Source organism: Trichosurus vulpecula, chromosome 4 (assembly GCF_011100635.1).
Source record: "Trichosurus vulpecula isolate mTriVul1 chromosome 4, mTriVul1.pri, whole genome shotgun sequence".
Taxonomy (NCBI): Eukaryota; Metazoa; Chordata; class Mammalia; order Diprotodontia; family Phalangeridae; genus Trichosurus; species Trichosurus vulpecula.
In genome coordinates, this window is record NC_050576.1 from 26514866 (window position 1) to 26537593 (window position 22728).

At 49.8% G+C, this 22728-nt stretch overlaps 1 protein-coding gene across 1 annotated transcript in view; it reads left to right on the forward strand.

Moving 5' to 3' along the window:
• Positions 1 to 1320: 1320 nt before the first annotated feature.
• GLIS1 (GLIS family zinc finger 1) overlaps positions 1321 to 22728 on the forward strand; it is a 135014-nt gene continuing 113606 nt past the window's right edge. Inside the window, exons 1-7 of the mRNA XM_036755442.1 lie at positions 1321 to 1369; positions 1995 to 2180; positions 3951 to 4149; positions 9260 to 9558; positions 11057 to 11196; positions 16272 to 16351; positions 16822 to 17953. Coding sequence (XP_036611337.1) covers positions 1321 to 1369; positions 1995 to 2180; positions 3951 to 4149; positions 9260 to 9558; positions 11057 to 11196; positions 16272 to 16351; positions 16822 to 17953 — 2085 coding nt within the window. The remainder of the gene's footprint in view (positions 1370 to 1994; positions 2181 to 3950; positions 4150 to 9259; positions 9559 to 11056; positions 11197 to 16271; positions 16352 to 16821; positions 17954 to 22728) is intronic.

A 22728-nucleotide genomic window follows, 5' to 3' on the forward strand; every position in this document is an offset into this window, starting at 1 on the left:
GCCTTGCTACTCCAGAACTTGATCTGAGGCATCATTCTAGAGCCGTTGGGAGAGCTCAGCAGAGTGCTTTCTCTACTCTGCCATTTTGATTTAGCCTCCACCTGAGGTTTCCTTGTGTAATCTCTGACAGATTCTTGTGTTTCTCCATGCCTTAATTTCACCGTCTGTAAAATGGGGATAATCATCACCTCCCTTAAAGGTTCTGATTAAAGTTAATGAGGTGAGATCTGTAAAACACCATGGAAAGTCATTATTTTTGTTGTTCCAAGACTCAGACCTACATCTGCCTCCTCTGATACTGAGGTACTCTTATCAGTTAAGGAACAGTTTTGTAAGAAGCATTAATTAAGTGTCATCAGGCACAGGAGATAGAGAGACCAAAGTGAAACAATCCCTGCCGTCAAGAGGCTTACATTCTAGTGGAGGAGAACATGTGTACATATGTTCTATAAGCTGTATACAAAATCGATAAAAGAGAGTCTGATGGGGGCAGCTGGGAGATCAAGAAAGGCTTCATATAGAAAGGGCCCCTGAGCTGAATTGTGAAAGAAATAAAGCATTCCAAGAACTGAGGGTGCGAGGAGAGTGCCCCCCAGGAATGGGGAACAGCCCCGTTCAAAGATACGGAGGCCAGAGATAGACTTCTGGCTGTGAGAAGCAGTGAGATGACCACTTTGGCTGGGATCTTAGAATGCCTGAAGAGGAGGAATGTGTAATGAGGTTAGAAATAGAAATTGGAGTCAGATTGTAAAAGAAGGCATTCAGTGCCAAAGAGAAGAGTTTATCTCATGGGATGGTTCTATGTTTATTAAGCCTTGGGGCGATAGGGTCAGACCTTCCCTTTAGGAATTTCACCTTGGCAGCTGCATGGAGGCTAGATTAGAGTGAGGAAACACTTAAGGCCAATTAGAAGGCTGTTGCACTAGGCTAGCTGAAAGCGGATGGAAACTTGAACCAGAGTGGCGGCTCCTCGAGCAGAGTGAAGGCAAAGGATTCAGGAGGTTTCCTGGAGATAGAATTGAGAAGACTTGGCAGCTGATTGGATGTGGGAGTTGAGGGGAAGAAGGGAATTGAATATTATGGGCTACCTCAACAGAAAATGGGGAGTTGGAAAGAGGAGAGGGTCTTGGGGAAAAGACGAGTTTTTGGACACACTCAGTCCAAGATGTCTCTGAGACGCCTGATTGAAATGCCCCATAGGCAGTTGGTGATATGGAACAGATTGAGGCTGCAAATAGAAATCATTTGCAGAGAGATGATCATTAGACCCCTGGGAACTGATGAAATCTCCAAGGGAGAGCGTAATTGAGAAGATGTCTCATGGTTGAAGAAGATGAGATGGAGGGTGATTTAGCAAAGGAGCAGTCAGGTAGGTAGGAGGGGAGCCCTGGGTGCCAGGAAAGGAAGGAGGGAGCTCCAGGGGGGCCATGAATCTTGAAGATGCAGAGTAGATGGTGGAGAGGTCGTGGCTAACTTGGGAGACAGTGGTTAAGTGGAGCATTGACGTTGGAGGGGGGAATACAAAGGTTTGGAGACTGAGGGAGGCTGATGAGCAGATGGCACCATTCTGAGGCCCTGGATGGAAGAGGGTGCATGACGCAGGTAGCTGTCCCCAACCACAGGGGATAGTGGACAAAAGTCTAGGCCTCTGAGCAGCTGATGACGATGCAGAGCCTGGGGGGTATAGAACAACAGCCTGAGGAAATGGTGGGGTCTGCTGACTCAGATCTCGGTTACCTTCTCGTGATTTTCAAGGCTTAGCTGTGTGTCATCCACTGTCTGCCGTCCCCTGACTCATGTTGGTGTCATCTGCCCCCTGCCCCCCAGGAACTCAGATCTGCCATTGTCAGCTGCTGTTCAGAGGCACAGACTTTGGGCTGCCATGCCCGGTGGTCCGGGGGCAGCTTGGAGCTGAATCATCTCTGACCTTCTCCGATCTCTCTCCTTTTCCACCCAGGGTCTCAGATCTGTGGTCTCACTCCTTTGTTGTTCAGGGACACAGATCACAGGTTCTGATGGGAACTCCAGCATGGTCCTGGAGCATTCTCCTATTCAGTGCAAACCTTCAGGGATCCATACTGCTGCTCCTGTGGCTTTGCCCATCCCCACAGAGCCTGAGCAATCTCCTTGGCCAAGCAAAGTTAGATATTACAGGGGGACTAGAATCCTTGGGGTGGAAAGTCAGTCAGTTAATAATCAATCATATTTATTACAGTCCTACTGTATGCCAGGCACTGTGCTAAGAACTGGGGATACAAATATAGAGGCAAAAAAGACAGTCCCTGCCCTCAAGAAGCTTAGAATCTAATGAAAAGCGCAGTAGAGAGTACAGTATTATTCAGGCTAATTATTGAGTAATCCTCTTGTTCCTGAATCCTCGGGCCTGGGGTTTGCTATGTGAAATTGAGCTTTTAAAATCTACTCAGAAAAAATGGGCGGAGGCACCTGTGATCCTGGAATGTTTGTCGGAAGCTATGTTAAGCCCCCCAGAACTGCTGAATGTGGCCAGTTGGGTTAGAGAAGGCCATCAAAGAGGCCAGTGAAGGGAACCACAGGGCTGGGAGGGGCCTTAGGACAGGGAATGTCAGAGCTGGGAGGGAGCTTAGAACAGGGGATATCAGAACTGGGAGGGGCCTTAGGACAGGAGATGTCAGGGCTGGGAGGGAGCTTAGAACAGGGGATGTCAGAGCTGCGAAGAGGTTTGGAATAGAGAATGTCAGAGCTGGGAGGGAGCTTAGAACAGGGGATATCAGAGCTGGGAAGAGGCTTAGATCAGGGGATGTCAGAGCTGGGAGGGAGCTTAGAACAGGGGATGTCAGGGATGGGAGGAGCCTTAGTACAGAGGATGTCAGAGCTGGGAGGGAACTTAGAACAGGGGATGTCAGGGATGGGAGGAGCCTTAGTACAGAGGATGTCAGAGCTGGGAGGGAACTTAGAACAGCGGATGTCAGAGCTGGGAGGAGCCTTAGTACAGGGGATGTCAGTGCTGGGAGGGAGCTTAGAACAGGGGATGTCAGGGCTGGGAGGGAGCTTAGAACAGGGGATGTCAGGGCTGGGAGGAAGCTTAGAACAGAGGATGTCAGAGCTGGGAGGGAGCTTAGAACAGGGGATGTCAGGGCTGGGAGGAAGCTTAGAACAGAGGATATCAGAGCTGGGAGGGAGCTTAGAACAGGGGATGTCAGGGATGGGAGGAGCCTTAGTACAGAGAATGTCAGAGCTGGGAGGGAGCTTAGAACAGGGGATGTCAGAGCTAGGAGGAAGCTTAGAACAGGGGATGTCAGGGATGGGAGGAGCCTTAGTACAGAGAATGTCAGAGCTGGGAGGGAGTTTAGAACAGGGGATGTCAGAGCTGGGAGGAGCCTTAGAACAGAGAATGTCAGAGCTGGGAGGGAGCTTAGAACAGGGGATGTCAGAGCTGGGAGGGAGCTTAGAACAGGGGATGTCAGGGCTGGGAGGAGCCTTAGTACAGAGAATGTCAGAGCTAAAAAGACTTTAAAACATAGAATGTCAGAGCCAACAGATCTTGAGGACAAATATAACATAGAATTTCATAATTGGGAGGGATCTTGGAAAATAGGATGTTATAGCCCTGAAATCTTATAACCAGCAGAACTAGAAAACACCTTGGACCAAAGACTGTATGGATGTAGAGCCCTAGATTGGGGGCAAGGACACATGCCAACCTTGCCTGGTGAAGGCTTATTACTATTGCTTCTTATGACCACTGCTTTCTAGAGGATTTTATATTTTTCAGAGTCATTTTCCCACGTTCTCATTTTCTCCTCCTAGTATCTGCGGAGTGCTGTCATGAAGGCCCGTGGTTCTAGGTGGACAGCCCTTCAGAACCTCCTCCATGGGCCCTCTCTTTGGCCCTCTGCTCCCCCATCTTGTTCCCGAGGGCCCCCTGTGGCCACTCAAACATCTCTCTCCCCTTTCTCTCTTTCTGCTAGTGAATGGTGGCTACGGCCACTGTCACCTGACCCCGGAGAAGAAGAGCCTGCTGGGCATAGAGATGACAGACAGCACGGTCCCCGTCTGCCGGCAGAGTCTCTTCATCCATGCGGCCAACCCTGGGCCCCGCGACCACCCAATGCCCTGTGAACGACGCCTCCACGTCGGGCAGGCCAACCTGACTCACTCAGACAACAGGTACTGACTGCCCCTGCTGGGAATGGGCTGTGAGAAGCAGCAGGTGCCCTGGCCTGAAGCCAGGGCTTTGGCTTCCTCTGGCCATGGGATTGTCTCCAGAGGGATCTCGGAAACTGGGGAGAGGGTGTGATGAGGATCACACGAGGTGTGTTTAGACCTTGAAGTGCTCACTATTGATGTTTTAAATGCATAAAATAAAATGCATCGTAGCTAATTAAATAAACATACAGCCATCAAGATGTCAAAATGACAAATTCATGGTCCCCAAGTTTTTAGAATCCCTCGTTATGTCCCCTTTGCCCCTTCTTTGCTCCATCCCCGATTAAGCCTCCCTTGCTACCTTCTGCCCTGGAGTGCCAGGATAGTGTAAACAGAGCCCTGGTCTGGGCATCAGACTGAGACTCAGTTTCCTCTCCTGTGATATGACGGGGTCCCAACTACCTAGTAGTTGAAGGGGATATCTCAAGGGAGTAGTAAGTTCCCCATCACTGAAAATCTTCAAGTAGAGGCTAAATGAATTTTTATTTGAGATGTTGTGGAAGCAATTCAGGTCCCAGCTGTTGGTTGGACAGGATGCCTTCCAGCTCGAGGAGTCTGAGGTGCTGTGACTCATGCCTGGACTGTTGTGATAGTCTGCTGATTGGCCTGCCTCATCTAGCCTGATCTCTCTGCTGACTGCCAGTCTCCCACCTCCACCTGGACTCATTGTCTTTCCCCTCAGCTTGTCCTGTTATGATCTGCCTTTCCAGACTTCCCCATTTCTGCAGAGGGCATTACCGCCCTGCCAGGTCCTCAGGCTTGAAGCCCACAAGGCCTGCATCTGTCTGTTTCCCTTACCCTGCATGACCACACATTGCCAAGGCCTGTCCATTTCACCTTTTCGGCATCTCTGAAATATGCCCCCTTCTCTTCCTGGTCACTGCTCCCACTCTGGTGTAGGCCCTCATTGCCTCACTATAGCAGTAGCTGCTGGTGGGTCCATCTGCCTCAGTCTCTCCCCTCTCCAGTCCTTCCTCCACTCGGCCACAAAAGGGATTTTCCTAATGTCCTGGTCTGATCGTGTCACCTGAACCCCACCGCCCACCTGCAGGGTCAAATACAAAATCCTCGCTTTGGGTTTTTAAGCCCTTCATTGCCTATTTCAGGGGTGGGGAACCTGCGGCCTCGAGGCCACATGTAGCCCCGTAGGTCTACAAGTGTGGCCCTTTGACTGAGTCCTGGGTCCTCAAGGCCACATGTGGCCCTCCAGGTCCTCAAGTGTGGCCCTTTCACTGAATTCTGAGGCCTCGAGGCCACATTGCAAGTTACCCACTGCTAGCCTATATCCTCCCCCCTCTAAATCTTTCAAGTCTTACAAAGTCTTTGACCTTACCCCTCACATGGATTCTGGGAGCTAGTGGCCCTGGCCTCCTGGCTGTTTGTCACACAATACCCTCCATCTGTCAGCTCTGGGCATTTTCCCTGGCTCTTCCCCACACCAGGAATGCCCTCCCTCCTCATCTCCACCTCCTGGCTTCCTTCCGGTCCCAGCTACAGTCCCACCTTTCCTGCCTCCCCCTTAATGGTAGTGCCTTCCCTCTGCCGATCATTTCCAGTTTATCCTGTATATAGCTTTTGTTATTGTGTGCTCTCTCCCCCTTATACTGGGAGCTCCTTGAGAGCAGGGGCTGTCTTTTGCTTTTCTTTGTATTTCTGGTGCTTAGCAACGTCTGGCACATAGTAGGAGCTTAATAAATGTCTATTGCCCAACTAGAAAAAGGGTGAATTTTGTGTATATGTGGGCGGGGGGAGTGGAGGGGGGAGTGGAAGGAAGAGGAAGAGAAAGATAATACATTCTGTTTGAGGCATTTCAAGATGGAGGGGCCAGTGAGACATCCGGTTCAAGATGTCCAAGAGGCAGTTGGAGATGTGGGGAGGTAGTTCAGGCCAAAAGTTAGGGCTCGATAGAAAGATCTGGGGATCATTTACCCAGAGATAATAACTGAACCCTGGAAACCGATGCTGCCACTTTATAACAAGCGAGGTGGTATAAAGAGAAAAGAAGGCCCAGGACAAAGCCTTAAGGGACACCTCAATGAAGGGATATGATCTGAATGGAGATCTGGCCGAGGAGACTGAGAAGGACCAGCCAGCCTGGAAGAAGAGGAGGGAGAAGGGAGTGGTTGGACAGGATTCAAGAGAGAAGAGAGCGTCCTAGAGTGATTGACAATGTCACAGTGTCTGGAGAGGTCAAGAGGGATGAGGATACTCACAAGCTGTGTGACCCTGGGCACGTCACGTAACTCTGATTGCCTTCCCCGCCCCAAAAGAAAAGAAGAAGAATGAGGATTGAGTAAAAAAGGCCAGTGGTTTTGGTGACTAAGATCGTTGGCAACTTTGGTTGGAGAGTTTTGCTGGAGTGTTTTGGGTTTAGAAGAGCGTGGGAGGAGAGAAAGTAGGAAGTGAGTGGTGGATAGCTTCTGAAGGACTTTAGTTGAGAAGGGAAGATCTCAGATGCCAGGTAGCAGGGATGGCAGGGTCTCGTGAGGATACTTTGAAGATGGGGGAGACGTGGCCGTGTTTGTCGGCCGTAGAGAAATAGACAAGACTGGGAGAGGTCAGTGAGAGAGGGGGCAGTGTGCTGGAGGAGGTGGGATGGAATGGGGTCAGGAGTGTGAGGAGAAGGGCCGCCTCCTCTTCAGCAGGCATGGGAGCGAAGGAGGGGAATGTCTCAGTGATGTGAGCTGAGGAGAAGGAGAAGAGGGAGCCCTCAGCCAATTGCTTCGTTCTTGTCAGTGTGTTGTGAGGTGAGGTCTTCAGCTCAGTGTGGGGGTGGACAGCTGGGGAGGAAAGAGAATAGTCACTGTGGTGAGCAGGGCAGTGAGGACCAATGATATCATGAGAGTGAGGTCTTGACTCGCCCTTGAATTGGATGGGGTCACGACTGAAAACCAACTGAAGTGAATCAGTTAGGGAGGAGGAGAAGGACAGCCTTGCAGCGTTGAGATTTACCTTATCAATTTGTAATGGACCCCAGGCCAGCACAGATTTGTGCATTCCTCCAGCTCCATTCAGTAACATATGCGTAGGATTCAGCAATATACGGGTAGGAAGGAAGGAGGGAGAGGCTGGGGTTTAGTCAGGTTTGGATGATCAGCAAGCAGACAAGGGAACAAGGCATTGAGGAGTCAGGGACAGTGTAGACTAGCAAAGGGTTGAGATGGGGAGGGGCGGGGGAAGGGCTCTAACCAGAGTGGGAGTAATGATCTTGGATAGATAGTATGGAAGGAGGGAAGGAGCAGAGATCACAGTGGGGATGAAGACAAGCTTTCAGAATAAAGGATGGGGAGGGATGGAAAGATAAAAGATTATGATTAGATAAAGGAATTTCAGAGTTGTGAGCTCCCCAGTCCTGGATGTGTTCAGACCAGGGCTGAATAATCACTTACTGATTAAGGGTGTTTTGGGGGCTTCACGCTTGGGTTAGTTGAGATGTCCTTGAGGCCTCTTTTGGCTCAGAGATCCCTGATTCTGTGATTCCTGACACAGTCGTATTTTGTTCCATGTGTCCAGGGTTAAAGGGTGTGTCATTTACCCCCAAAGTTCATGTGTTTTGGACCCAGTGCTCCTCAGTCATTTTTTTCCAGACCCTGAATCACTTGTTGGTCGGAACATTTTACACAGCCCAGGAGAATTATTGATCAGAAGTCTGAGGAGCTCCTCCCAAGAGCCGGAAACCAGGCTAGTTGGTTGGGTGGAGGGAAGGCAGAAGAGGCAAACGCTCCCCCTGTGCCAAGGGCCTTGGACAGACAGCAGGGTTGGCCCCCCATCGCCCCCCCTCCCCAGCAAGAGCCTGCTTCTCACTCAGTATTGGAGCCTGAGCCCCCTCACTTGCAGGGAGAAGGGGATGGCCCAGATGGGCTTCAGATGATGAACAGATGAGTTTATATTTGATCTTAGGGCACAAGGGGACCATTGAAGTTTACTGAATAAAGTGTAACATGGTTAGATATACCCCTTAGGAAAAAAACGACAGACCTTTGGGATTACCTCTGTCCAGTAGACAAGATAGACTGGTGAGGGAATGAGGGTACCCCAGCCAGGGAGGAAACTCTGGTATTCTCTGCCAGGGTTCCCCAGCCTCTATCAACAAGGGTCCCCCCACCTCTGATCCAGGCAGGGCTCAGAAGATGCCATCACTAACTTGTGATAAAATCATCACCAGCCTTTTGGACTGTTCCGTGCCTAAGGCCTCAGGCAGCTCACAGGCTGGCCCAACACACAAGGCCGGTAGAGGAGCTCAGACCTGTACACATAGGTGTCCAGCTGTTCAGAGACCCTGGATCCCCTTGGTCTTATGGACCACCTGCAGGCTGCCTCAGAATTTAGAGGGCTAAATTTGGAGCTGTTCGAAACCTTCTCGTCCCCATGGATGAACCAGCCTGACTCCTGACTGTGAAAAAAAAAACCCTGGAGAAGGGCAGCTCAGCTCTGATGGCTCTACATGGACCTTCTTCCTTTTATCTCTTCTTACCCCAGCACCTGCTGGCTCTGAGGTGCTGGGAGGGATGGGTCTTTGAAGAAGTGGATTCTATTGAGAGAGCTCTCTTTGGGAGAAGCTTAGTCTTCTCTTCTTTTTGGTTTGAATCTACTATTTCATTCAGGTGCGGAGCTCCCAAGGACAAAACTCCGGCTCCCAGGGCAGATAATCAATAGACTTCAGGAGTTAATGGGGCATCGATAGGTTATGTGACAGGCCCCAGAATGATTAACATTTTAATCAGTGACTTGGATAAAGTAATGGCACGATCGTTGAATTTTCAGGTGGCCTGTAGCTGGGAGAAACAGCGGACACACTGGCTAACCCAGGAATTAAAGCAGATGAGGGGAAATTGAGCAGAGATTAGTTCACAGTCTTACACTTGAGAGTAAAAAAAAAATCAACCTTGTGTGTCCAAGATGGGGTGATAGTGAAACCTTTTCCCCATGGACTGAAGATCTGGGCATTTGACTGCAGAGCTTGGTGGAAATGAGCTGTATATGATGTGGCTAGTGTGATCTGGGGTGGCCTTGGGAGGGGCCTGTTCAGAATGATGAGGGTGTTCATCCCTTTGGGTTTTGCCTTGGTCAGACTACATCAGGGTGTGAATTTCAGGTTGGGTCACCGCCATTTTAGCAAGGACATTGGTAAGCTGGCAGAGATCCAGATGAGGGCCACCAAGACAGTGAGGATGAGGTTGGGGGACTACCATTTTAGCAGGGACATTGGTAAGCTGGTGGGGATCCTGATGAGGGCCACCAAGACAGTGAGGATGAGGTTAGGGGACTGCCATTTTAGCAAGGATATTGTCAAGCTGGCAGGGGTCCAGATGAGGGCCACCAAGACAGTGAGGATGAGGTTGGGGCACCGCTATTTTAGCGAGGACATTGGTAAGCTGGTGGGGATCCTGATGAGGGCCACCAAGACAGTGAAGGTGGTACCAACAAAGATCAGTAGGAGGAACCAGACGAGTTGAATGAAGATCAGAGAAGACTCGGGGAACAGGACATTTATCTTCTTTGTTATTGGGGAGGGCATGAGTGAGAGTCACACGTTATAGGAGGATGTGGAAGGCTTGTGATCTTCATCAGAGGAGAGAATGCCCACATTGCTGAGAACACAGAACTTCAGGAGTATTTGAATCCAGTCTAGAACTCAGTCAGTAGATAGTAATTTATTAAGCACCTTGTTCTAGGCACTGTGCCAGGTATAGACAGAAAGGAAATAGCCCTTGCCTTCAAGGAGCTTATCAGGAAAGACAGTCTGTACCCACTGAAGATGGCTACATCTTTAATTAATTTAATGTAATACATCTTCATTAAGAAAGCACCTTAAGGCAGTCTAGGAAGAAGGGCAGTGCTAGCTGAGGGGATCAGGGAAGGCCAAGGACAATCAAGTGACTTCTCAGTTGATTTGAGTGGTGTATGCAGTGTTACACACTCATATTACCCCACCTCTGCAAAGATGGGAGGGAGGGCGTTTTCTCATTTCTTCATCATCTGAGCTTGGTCATTGTAATTTTGTGGATGTCTTTGGAGCCCTATAAAGTTAGACACTTTATCTCAGACCTTTTAAATATCCAGAGCTCTCATCTGGGAGCATTCACTCCCAAATTTCCATAGCCCCAGTGAAGAAGGGAAAATGCGGTCCTTGGGAGCTCATCATGGAAACAGGGCTGGTTCTCATTTTACAAGGAGCCCATGGACTTCGTGTCTGCCCAGTTTCTGTTGCCATTGGGGAGCTGAGCTTTCGTGGGGGAAGATTATCAGACAGCATTGCCCAATGGTCAGTGGAGTAGGAGCTTGAGGAAATTTGGCTGCCTGGGCCAGAGCTATCCCGGGATAGCCAGTCTCTCCCACCAGCTGAAGGCTCCTTCTTCATGGGGAAGGGAACAGAGTCCTGGCTGGTGGAGTCAAAAGGCTGTCCTCCTCCCATCCCTGACATTCTCTGTTCTCCCAGATCTGAGATTCCCTGTTCTAAGTCCCTTCCAACATCAGGTATTCCCGATAGTTGAACAAGGGCGCACCCTCCCCCTCCTCATCTCCCCTCAGCAGATTGCTTTTTTAATGCTCTTTCTTCTTCAAATCCTGACTCCTTCAAATCCTTAGCTCCTTCAAACATGCCCAGTCTTCATGATCCTTAAACAGCCTTCCTCCCTCTCCCACCCCAAGGTCTCATCCTACATCTCTCTTCACTGCCTCCACCCTTTCCTTGCACCCAGTACTTGACTCTGTAGCCTGGCTTCCAGCCTCTACCATTTAACTCAGACTGCTCTCTCCGAAGTTACTGGTGATCCCTTGGCTGCCAAATCCAGTGGCCTTTTCTCAGTTCTCATCCTTCTTGACCTCTCTGTGGCCTTTGACACTGTTGGCCACCCTCTCCTCCCAGGTCCTCTCTCCTCTGTGGGTTTTCCTGACCCTGCTGTCTTCTGGTTCACCATCAACTTGTCGGACCAGACCAGACCCCTTGGCGTCTTTGCTGGGGGTTCCCCAGAGTTCTGTCTGGGCTGTCTTCCTTTTGGTGAGCTGGTCAGTGTCCATAGGTTCAATGATCGTTTCTATGCAGATGCCCCTCAAATCTCTTTTTCCAGCCCCATCTCTCCTTGAGCTTTGGTCCCATTTTGCCAGTTGCCAATTGGATATTTGAAATTGGATTTCTTGGAGATGTCTCAAACTTACTGTGCCCCAAATTGGGCTCATTCTCATAGCCGCTGATCTCTTCTCCCCAGTTTAGACTACTCAGTATCTATCTGATGCACCACTGTCCTTCTAGTGTCTAATGGGGGTGATCTTGACATTCCCCCTACTCCTCACTCTCCCTTACCCCCACATACCAATTATGTGCCAAACCCTGACCCTCCTGCCTCTGTAGCTTTTTACATTCAAGCTGGAAAGCTACCTCATCGCCCCTCACCTGGATTATTGCAGCAGCCTCCTGATGTCTTCCTGTCACATCCCTCCCCACTCCAGCCCAGGCTGTACTTGCTGCCAAAAAGATTGATTCACTCACTCAATCGACTCCAGGGGCTCCCTATTGCCTCTAGGATTAAATGGAAGTTTGGCTTTTAAAGCCGGTCTCCCATCTCTCCTTGTTAGACTTTACTTTCCCCCATGCTCTGCAATCTAGCCTAATCTGACGTCTTCATTTTTGTGGTAAGGCTAGTGTGCCTTTGTTCTCTTTATGCGGTGGACTAGAGCACCGAGTACTTTTGTTTTTGATTTTTTGTTTTGGGGATGTGTGTTGGAGGGGGTGGGGACACCTAGATGGGCTAGCAAGAAGGAGTCAGCAAGACGTGGCAAAATCTCCACCCATGGAGGTCTTTGAAGCAAAAATAGAATCGTCGGATGTGAAAGCCAGAAAGGACAGCTGCTTGCAGACTGTTAGAAAATAAAATGTGAAGGCTGGAAGGGCCGTTAGAAATTATCTAGTGGCTTCTCCTGCTTTTTACAGGGGAGGAAACTGAGGCCCAGAGAGGGAAGAGGCTTGCCTAAGGTCCCACAGTTTTGTGAGTGGCTGAGGTGGGATCCAGAGTCAGAATCTTTGAACCCAGGTGTTCTGATCCCAGCCCCAGGACTCTCCTCTTCCGAACCACATTCTCCAGAAGTGTTTCTGGTGCTTTCATTTCAGCCCAAGATAGTCTAATCACTGCCACTGGTACAGGGAATCAGAGAATATTGGAGCTGGAAGAGATTTGAAAGGTCATTTGGTCCAGCTCCCTCATTTGACAGAGAATGAAATATAGGACTAAGGTCCTTAGACTTTTGTGATGAAGCCCCGGAAGAGTTCGCAGTAGGTGTGGTGAAGTCGAGGTGTCTTTTTTCAGTTCACTTCTGTTCATTTACCATGTGGCACTGAGAGAAGCAATGGCAGACAGAAGGAGAAAGGGTTTGCATGCACAAGAAGGCAATTTGTGTATTCTCTTGATCAGTACTTCGTTGTCATCCACATTCAGAAGTTTTGGAAAATTTTCTTTTATTTCCTGCCTTATAGAATTCATTTTTTTAAAAATTGTGATATTTTTCTAGGAAATCTTTTTTTAGATTCCCAGGTTATCTCTGCACATCCTATCTTCAAAGGCCTTTGCTTTGGCTTCTTTAAAATTCACTTGTAACATTGTTGCCTTTTGCTTCTTTTCTGTTAAATTTTCCTCTGCTCTTTTGTGTTCTAAATTCTTTCTTCTCCCTCTCACAGCTCTCTCACTGTTTCTTTGAAGACTCTCCATCATATATTCAACTTTTTATGCCCTGCACTCTTTTTCAGAATTCCAAGTTGAAACCTCTAATGTCTCACCTAAATTCATTCCCCAATTCTTCTAAGAGTTTTATTTCTCTTCTAAAGCATTCTGGACTTTCTTGCTATTTCTCCATGATCTCTTCAGTTAATATTGCCTCATTTTCACTCATTCTGTAATCTTTGTTTGGCATGTTTTGGGTTCTCTTTAACATTTTCCTCATTCTTCTCTCTGCTTACCTGCCCAGGTGTTGGGTGTTTATTCAGGCAGTCTCCCTGGATCTTTCAGAGCCTAAGCTTTTCTCATATAATCTCTATCTGTCATTTGTCTTTGGGTCCCATTTGGCCACTTACCTTTGCCTCCATACTCCATGGCGCTCCCCCCCCATCCCGAGAGTTTGAATGTTCTTATGTTGGCAAGTATAGGAGTCATTTAAGGAGGGGGACTGAGGGACAGCTTCTAAGTAGCAACTAATTTATTTCTTTGGGAGTTTGGGGATTGAAAGTCCTATTATAGAGGCCTCGAATGCCAGGTGGAAGAGGCTGGCCTTGACCCTGTAGGCCATGGGGAGCTATGGAAGATGTTGGACTTTAGTGTCAGAGGGATGCATTCAGTTAATCAGCAGCCCCTTGCTGCACATGTGATCTGAATGTTACATTGTAGTAGAGTGTGTGTAGGGATTTTACACACACATATATACACACATACACATATATACATATGCATACACATATATACATACATATGCATACACATGTGATCCACTTGACAAGAATCTCTTTGCCCAGAATAAGGTGAGAGTAAGTCTGTTTTCCTGAAAAAGGAGAAAACCTGAATTTCTCCCATCTCCCACCTGGGAGGTCATCTGATGCCTCTCAGCTTTACCCCAAATTTACCATGAGGCTTTGGAAAAATCCTTCCCTTTCTCTGGATTTGAAGGTCTCTTTGGGTCCATCTGCTTCTAGTCTCCTGCAGTTTATTTTGCCCAGGTTCCTAGAGGGATGATTTCGCCATTTTGGGAGGAGGAACTAGAAGGTGCAAATCCTAACAGTAATTCCTCGGAGTAGTGGTGACTGGCATTTCCACGGCATTTGTAGGTGTCCAGCTCCCTGTGAGGTTGGGAGTACCCGATTTAATGTCTTCATCTTCTATCTTGGCCCGGGTGTTCTGTGGGGCCCAGACATGCCACAGGAGGGGCTAGTTCAGTCTTGGGTAATCCAGCTCCCATCCTGGAGCCAGAGCATGCAGGTGTGAATGCTGCCTCTGCCCCTTAGTAGCTGAGTGGCCATGGACAAGCCACTTAGCCCTCTGAGCCTTATGTCTCTGTACATAGGAAGACTGGGCTGAAGGTGATCTCTAAGGACCTTGGGCCCAGCCGGAACCTGCTGGGGTTCTGAGCCTTCCCAGTCTGTGCCTCGTGGAAATCCTCAGTCTCAAGAGGCCAAAATGGGGTGGAACCTTCCTGGGCTCTGTAGGCCTAAAGCATCCCTGTTTCTCTCACTGAAGTCATCACACAATGGTCCCTAAGCCTTTGAAAAAGTCTCTTTTCCGAGTGGTGCCGGAGGGCAGGAAGGCCTTCTGGAAGCTGGGTAGCTAGTTGTCACAGTGGGTGGAGTGGTGCCTTGTAGTCAAGAAGGACGAAGTTTGAATCCTGTCCCATATGCAAGTTGTGTGACCCTGAGCGGGCCGCCTAACTTCAGTTTCCTGACCTAGAAAAAGGGAATAACAGCATTGGCACCTTCAGTTAAATGCTTTTAAGGAACAGGAAGAATATGTACAGAGCTCTTGGTAACCTTTAAAGCCCTGTAAATGTTGGCTGTGATTGTCAAAAGTGATAGGATAGCCCTGCTGTTAGACTTGGAAGCATGGCAGGTTGCCCAGGGCAGTAGTTTACATACATAAAGGGCTGAAGTTTTTAAAATTTTATTTAAAAAGCAAGAATTGGAGGCAGAGGAGCTGGGGAATTTTACACCGGTCTGGAACACTGTTAACAAAGGTCAGAGATAGAAGGGGATGGTTGGTCGTCCACTTTGCCCTGAGGAGAATTTAGAGAGCAGTGGTGCAGTGACAGTGGAAATGTTAACCGAAGTCCTGTTATAGAGGCCTCGAATGCCAGGTGGAGGAGGCCGGCCTTGACCCTGCAGGCCGTGGGGAACTATGGAAGATGTTGGACTTTAGTGTCAGAGGGATGTGTTCAGTTAATCAGCAGGCATTAGTTAAGAGTTTATTCTGTGCAGGGCTCAGGGCCAAGGATTGGGAACATAGACCATAAATAGTCTCTGTCCTCAAGAAGCTTACGGTCTAACAAGGGAGGCAGCTTGTTCATAAATAGGTGTGTAAGATGTAGACAGCAATTCCTCGGGCCAGCGGATCAGAGGTGGAGTGTGGACCAGAGGCAGAGGGGCCTCTGGGAGGAGCCCCTCAGTGAGGAGGCTGGAAAGTAGTCCAGGCAGGAGGTGAAGTGGCAGCCCTCTGTTAAACAGAGAAGAGGGGCAGGTTGCTTGGGGTGACAGCTTACATAATTAACTGCTTTTTAATTAAAAAAATTTTTAAAGAAGATTGCAATTTTTAAAATGCCTGAGTCAGGGAAAAATCGAAGAAGAATTTAAAATTAGGAGCAGATTTCCACGTATCCAAGGCGTCTCATAAAGTTGTCTGCGGCCCAGCTCTCCCGGGACACAGACCTCGTGGCCTTCAGAGCCCTGGGAACTTGATTCCCCCAGGGCCCTCTGGGTCAGGGGGCAGCCGGAGCCAAGGATACAGAGAGGGCTCTGGGTGAGGAGAGATACCAATTAAAAAAACACGATCTGCTTTCTGGGCCTGTAATCCAAAGCCCGGCAGGGGCTTTGTGCTTTACAAAAGAGCAGTGTTGGTGGGGTCGGGTTCATCTTCTCTGCCCGCCTTCTCCTCCCTCCCTGGGTCATCATGCTCGTGCACTTGCCCCCCTCTCTTTTCTCTCCCCTTGCTGTTTTCCCTCCAGCTCCTCAGCGTTCTCCTTCTCTCTGTGCTTTCACCCACCCACCCATTCTCCAGCCCCATCTCCACATTCTCCCCATCTCTCTTCACTTCCTCTCCCTCAATCTCCCCTCAATCTGACCTGAAGCTCTTTGTGACACCCCTCCCCCAAAACAAGCCAAAACAAAACTGGTCATCCTTCTTGGATCTGGATCTGGAGTGTCCTCAGAGGTCAAGTCATCCCAGATCCCTCACTTTACAAGGGAGGAGACTGAGGCTGACTTCCCCAAAGTCACACAGGGAGCAGGTCAGAGCTGGGACTTGAACCCAGTACCTCTGACTCTAAATCTGAGCCTCTTTCCACTGTAGTTTCCTACTTCGCATTCCCCAGTCTTTGGTCTGTGTCTTGTGCCTCAGTGGCCCAGCGTTGCTAGCGCTTTCCTGTTGAGATTGCCTTCCGTTCACACTACAGAGATCCTGTATACACCCATCCGAATGTGAGCTCGGGGGCGGGGAGGGAGAGGGGACAGACAGGCAACTCCCAAGCATGTATTCAGCACAAACACAGTGCCAAGCTCTCTCTGTCTTTCTCTGTCTCTGTCTCTCTTGCTGTCTGTCTCTTTATCTGTCTCTCTCTCCATCTCTGTCTCTGTTTCTCCTCTTTCTTTCTGTCTTTGTCTCTGTCTCTCTTCTCTTCTCTTGTCTCTCTCTCTCTCTCTCTCTCTCCTCTCTCTCTCTCTCTCTCTCTCTCTCATCTCTGTCTGTCTCTCTGTCCCCCATCTCTTTCTGTCTCTCTCTCTCCTCCCTCTCTCCCCCCCTCTCTCTTTCTGTTCCCCCCCCCCTCTCTCTCTCTTTCCTTCCTTCCTTTAAGGTTCCTGTTAACATAGAGCCGCTCAGCTCCTGGGCTAGGGCCTGGGGCCCTGATCTGACCTCCCTCTAAGTGACCCTTCCTGACCCTCTGTTACAGGTGTCCCCGGTTCCAGGACCCTTCCTGCATGAATGGAGGAAGCCACCCCCCTCAACAGATCAAGCAGGAGTGTGTGAGCAACTACAAGGCTGGGTCCGACCTTTCTGCTCCTCGGAGGTTTGCTGAGGCCTGCCCTCCCGGGCTACACTCTGACCTTGACCTCATGAGCAGCAGCCCCTTTACCAACCCCTCCCCATCCTACCTGCTGAGCAGCGAGCATCATGCTCTGGGCCCAGCCTCCTTGGGAAGTGGTGGGCTGCCACCACCACCCCCTCCTCCAGTCCGCTTCCCAGCGGGTGCCATGAAGAGGTGCTGTTTCTCTCTCCTGCCGCCACCCTCTTCCTCCTCAGCCTCCTCTTCTCCACCCTTATCCATGGAGGGCCTTGACATCACCACCATCATCCGAACCCCTCAGGCCTCCTTGGTGACCTGTGTCAGTGGCCTCCGACCCGGCCCTGTGGGCATGCCTCCCAATCCTGCACCGCAGCATGGAGCGCCTAAGCCCCCCCGGCCCGTGGCCAGCCACCCCTGCAGCCTGCCCTCACCACCAGCATGCCTCGTCCCACTCCCGGCTGAGCGGGATCGAGGGGACCATGACCTGCTGCCGATGCAGCACCTGCGGCACCTAGAGGGTGAGGGGGCCGGCATCCGGCTTTCTATGAGCGGGGCCATCCCCCAGCAGGAAGCCTCCCACGGGGGCATCGGGGGCCCCAGCCACAAGGTGGGCTTCCTGAAACAGGAGCCAGCCGATGACTATTCCTCCAACCCAGAGCTGTATCCTCCTGCCCATCCGCCCCCTCATCACCAGGGCCTGCCACCCCCCTATCACCTGCATCAGCAACTGGGGCTCCACCTCCCCGGCTCCCCCAAGGCTCTGCCCCCCAGCGACGGAGAAGAGCTGGAGCTGGGTGGTGGGCGGCAGGTGTGTCGCTGGATTGACTGTGATGCTGCCTATGACCAGCAAGAGGAGCTGGTACGTCACATCGAGAAGACCCATATTGACCAACGCAAGGGCGAAGACTTCACCTGCTTCTGGGCGGGCTGCGTGCGGCGCTACAAACCCTTCAACGCCCGCTATAAGCTGCTGATTCACATGCGGGTCCACTCTGGGGAGAAGCCCAACAAGTGCATGGTAAGTCATGGCCAGCATGGCGCCCGCACGGCGGGGCCTCCCTTCTCCCTTCCCCCCACTGTAAAGTGATGGGAATCTTCTGTTTCTGTTGTTGGTTTCCCATCTTGTAGCAGGAACAAGGAGCAGAGTTGGATCTGCAGAGCTGGCGCCATGATAAAAGTAAATGAAATGGGACCATCAGGTTGTTAGCAGTAGACAGACCCAAGATGTGGGCTGTGGTGGGAGCGCAGGGGCTATCCTCTGTTATGGGACCTGGGTCCCCAAGTGGTCAGCAGTGAAGACTTTGCCCTCTGTGGCACCAAAGACGTCTTCCCTTGCCCAGTGCCCACATCTGTTGGCCTTCGTTGGGTCTTTGGGATAACACAACTACTAAGCGCTTCTTGGCCTGGGTGACCCAGACTTGAGTTCAAGTGTTTCTCTGTTCCATAACTCATCGGGTCTGGGTCTGCCCCAGCAGAGCCACTTCTAAATCAGTCACACAATTAGTGGAGAAAAAGACTGAGAAATAGAGACAGAGAGAGAGACACAGGGTAAGGGTTAAGATGGGAAAGAGAGACAAGACACAGAGAGATCCAAAGGGCCGAGGAGAGCGATGTCAAGAGAAGTGTCAAGATGCCAGGTTTGGCATCCACAGATTTGTTCACAGGGCAATCCAGAGGCTTTAACTAAGCAAAAAATTTGGGGATGGGTAAGTGCTGGCATCTGTGGTCAGGTTCATCTGTCTGACAAGCTGCCACAGGACCCTTGTAATGAGCTGGAGTTCTCACCTCAGTATGGAGGGAGGCCAGGGCCAGAGGTCTATCATGGGAGGGAGGGGTATCAAGGACCGTCCAAATGTGGATGCAGTTGTGTGAGGAGAGGCTGGAGCTGGCTCCTACTCAGTCCAACTCTCACCCTGTGAGGAGGTGGTAAAAGCCACCCCAAGAGAAGGGGCATCATCATGGAGGGCCCAAAGGGTGCTTATACTGAGAAGCAGCGTCTGTGGGGTAAGCGCCTGACTCACAGGCATCTGGCTCGAGGCCCCGTGGCCCTAGCACCTAGTAGGCCCTTTTTTCTAAAGGCTTGCTGATCCGTCAGTGTTGCTGTTTGCAGTGATAGCAATCCCAAGCTTCGTCTGTTTGGCCCTTGGCTGGGTGGCACCTGCTTGTTCATATGCCTACCTTTCAGCAGCTTTTACTGGACAGTGAGCCCATATATGTGCAGGGTAGTTGAGGGCGGATGCTTAGTGATGGACACTCAGTGCTAGCACCAGCTGTGGAGGGGTCCCTATCCTGGCTGGATTTCCCAGTCCTGAGCTCCATGGGCCACAAGATGCCTATCCCATGCCCTGCCCCCTTCCCATCCCCTCGAGGGGGCTGAAATGAGGCAGGCCACAGCTAGTGTCACCACCCATTTGTGGGTCTCTCCTTTCCTCCCTGGAAAGAGCTCAAACCAGCCCTGGATTCTTTCTGCTTCAGTGTAACTCTCAAGGTGCTGATGGCCTCGTCTGGACTGCCTTAATGGGGAGGGCAGCGAAGGATAGATATGGAGAGAGGGCCCAGCCTGGAAATCTCATTCATAACAGGAGCATTAGCGTGTGGCCTCCAAACTGTGGACCCTAGACCCCTCATACGGTTATGGGGAGGTGGGGGGTGAAGGTGTAACAAAGAGGCCGTAACCTGTTGTGTATTTTCTGCACCAGTGATGCCGACTCGAATAATGTATTAAGTCTTCTGATAGTTTTTTTTTTTTAAATAATCTTAAAAAAAGGTCCTCCTACTTACAGAGGTTGGGAACCCACCACGTGGGGCTGGCAAAGCATTTTCTGCCTAGTGACCGTGTGAAAGAAAGAAGGGAGGGGAGGGAGGGACCAAGTATTTATATAGCACCTACTGTGCTCAGGCCCTGTGCCAAGCGCTCAACAAATACCACCTCTTTTATTCCTCACAACCACCTAGAGATAGAGGCTATTATCCTGTTTTACAGTTGAAGATACTGAGTCAGACAGAGGCTAAGTGACTTGCCTAGGGTCACACAGCTGGTAAGTGAGGCCTGATTTGAACTCGGGTCTAATTGACTCCAGGCCAGGGTTCTGTCCCCTGCACCGCCTGTGAGGGATGTCATGCCTATAAAGGCATCTCCCTGAGGGTGACACGTCCCTGCAGATATCGCTTGCTCGACCCTCAAAGATAGGAAGACATGACTGATGCTTCTGCGGCACTCGGACATTTACAGAGGTATGTTACATATGCTGTGTGTGAGCACGGGGCTTAGCAACAATTCAGTAAGCGCTTAATAATAACAGATAGCCGGCCTTTATAAAGGGCTGTAAGGTTGAAAAGAGATTTACCTAAATTCCGACGAGTACTCTCTTGTTCATTTCATTGTTTGAAGTAGTATTGAAAAGCTCGTGAGTAATTCAGTGTATGCTCAACAATTTTGCTTTCTTTTTTTGAGCTCCCATATTTTCAATTCACTAAATGTGTTGTAGGTTTGTTTTGTTTTGTCTGGGGGGAAAAAAGTGATGTACTTGCGTGAAGTGACTTCCCCAGGGTCACACAGCTAGGAAGAGGACAAGTCCTGGTTGCTCTGGCCCGTAGCAGCATGAGGGCTCAAGCCCCTCCTCTTCTTCCCCCTTGTTCCCTCTTCCAGGGATTTCAGAATTTGAACTCGGGACTTCCTGATTCCAAGTTCAGTCTTCTCTAGTCATGATGACTTGAGAAACGCTTTCTCATTTAGTCATTCTGCAAGCATTTTTCAGCACCTCATGCATTCATTGTCTCATGTGATCATCGAACAAACCTGTTCAAAGGCAGGATGTGTTCCATTGTTGGGCAGCTGAAGCCCCCTCCTTTTATAGATAAGGACACTGAAACTCAGGAAAGTGAAGGGACCAATTGGTAACTATGTAAGTGGCAAGACTAGCATCGAGGCTAATGGAGAAGATTGCATTGAATAAATTAACAAGCATTTATTAAGCACCTACTGTATGTCAGACACTGTGCTAGGCACTGGGGATGCAAAGAAAGGCAGAGAGAGCTCCTACCCTCAGAGGGCTCCCATTCAAATAGGGTCAAGATAGTCACTGAAAGGGAGCTGGGTGGGGGTGAGTGCCTAGACGTGGCTTGGTAATGGCTGGAAAGACTGAGTCCGGCTGGTATTTGGAGTTGGAAGGCTTGGGTTGGACTGCATCTGTAGAAACACACGTGCTCAGAGATTCATGCAGTGGGATCAGCTCAACTTTGGCCTTGCTAGGATCCAGCCAGACCTTGTTCCAGATGCGGGCTTGAGGAAGATATCCCTAGCAGAGGTAGCTGAGTCTGGAAACGTCCTGGAAGTGGCCTAGGATATCAGCGGAGAAGTAGCCAAGTTGGTATACACTTTGGTATCAGAAGCCAAGTCTCTTGACAGTCATAAGGCCGCCATCGTGGATGGCTCACCAATGTGTCTCTACAAGTCGGGGGTTCTTAGCCTGGGAAGAGACCAGGGTCAGAGGGGGAGAGGGATCCACCAGAGCCCAGGGCAATGGGTCTCTAAGCAGCCTACAACAGCCCCATGCTATCCTCTGGCTTGGTCTCCATGTTGTCACCACTGGCCAGAGCATAACAATTGTTTCTGTTTTGACCAGAAACCCAGAGGCTCTTCCCTTCCCAGATCTATTTTTTTTGTTTCATATTTTGTTATTTAATATTTTAATTTTCAACGTTATTTCCACAAGATTTTGAGTTCCAAATTTTCTCCCCATTTCTACCCCCCCCTCCAAGATGGCATATATTCCAATTGCCCTGTTCCCCAGTCGGCCCTCCCTTCTGTCACCCCACTCTGCCTCCATCCCTTTTCCCCTTACTTCCTTGTGGGGCAGGATAGATTTCTATGCCCCATTCCCTATATATCTTATTTCCCAGCTTCATGCAAAAACAACTTTTTTTTGAGCATCTCGTTTTAAAACTTTGAGGTCCAAATTCTCTCCCCACTTCCCTTCCCACTCCCCCTCCCTAAGAGGGCAAGTAATTCAACATAGACCACACATGTATCATTGTGCAAAACATTTCCACAATAATCATGTTATGAAAGACTATTTTTCCCTCCATCTTATCCTGTCCCCCTTTATTCAGTTTTCTCCCTTGACTCTGTCCCTTTTCAAAAGTGTTTGCTTTAGATTACCTTCTCCCCCTATCTGCCCTCCCTTCTGTCATCCCCCTTTTTTATCCCCTTCCCTCTACTTTTCTGTGGGGCAAGATACCCAATTGAGTGTGTATGTTATTCCCTCCTCAATTCAAATCTGATGAGAGCAAGATTCACTCATTCTCCCTCACTTGCCCCCTCTTCCCTTCCAACAGAACTGCTTTTTCTTGCCACTTTTATGTGAGATAATTTATCCCATTCTATCTCTCCCATTCTCCCTCTCTCAATATATTCCTCTCTCACCTCTATGTTGGTAAGCAAAATGGTCTCTTAGCACTTAATTCAACCAAGTACCCTTGAAGAGTTTGGCTTTTGCTTCCTTTGAATAATTCAGTGTATTTCATTGAGTCTTACTAAGTGCTAAGCCCCCAGCTCTAACCCCTATTAGGTGTTAACTTAACCTATGTGGATGTGAACCTCCCAGGGTCCTAAGGGGAGGGGCTAACTCAAGAGCCAATCATAGCAGCCTAAGTTCTGGTCATTCAGATGACGTTTGATGACGTCTGAAACCCTATAAGAAGAGAAGACAGAGCCATTTGCGCAGGGCTCTCACTTGTGGTGGTGCTGAGGTGGAGACTCCGGGCAGCTGTAGCTAGGAGCCCTCTAGCTTG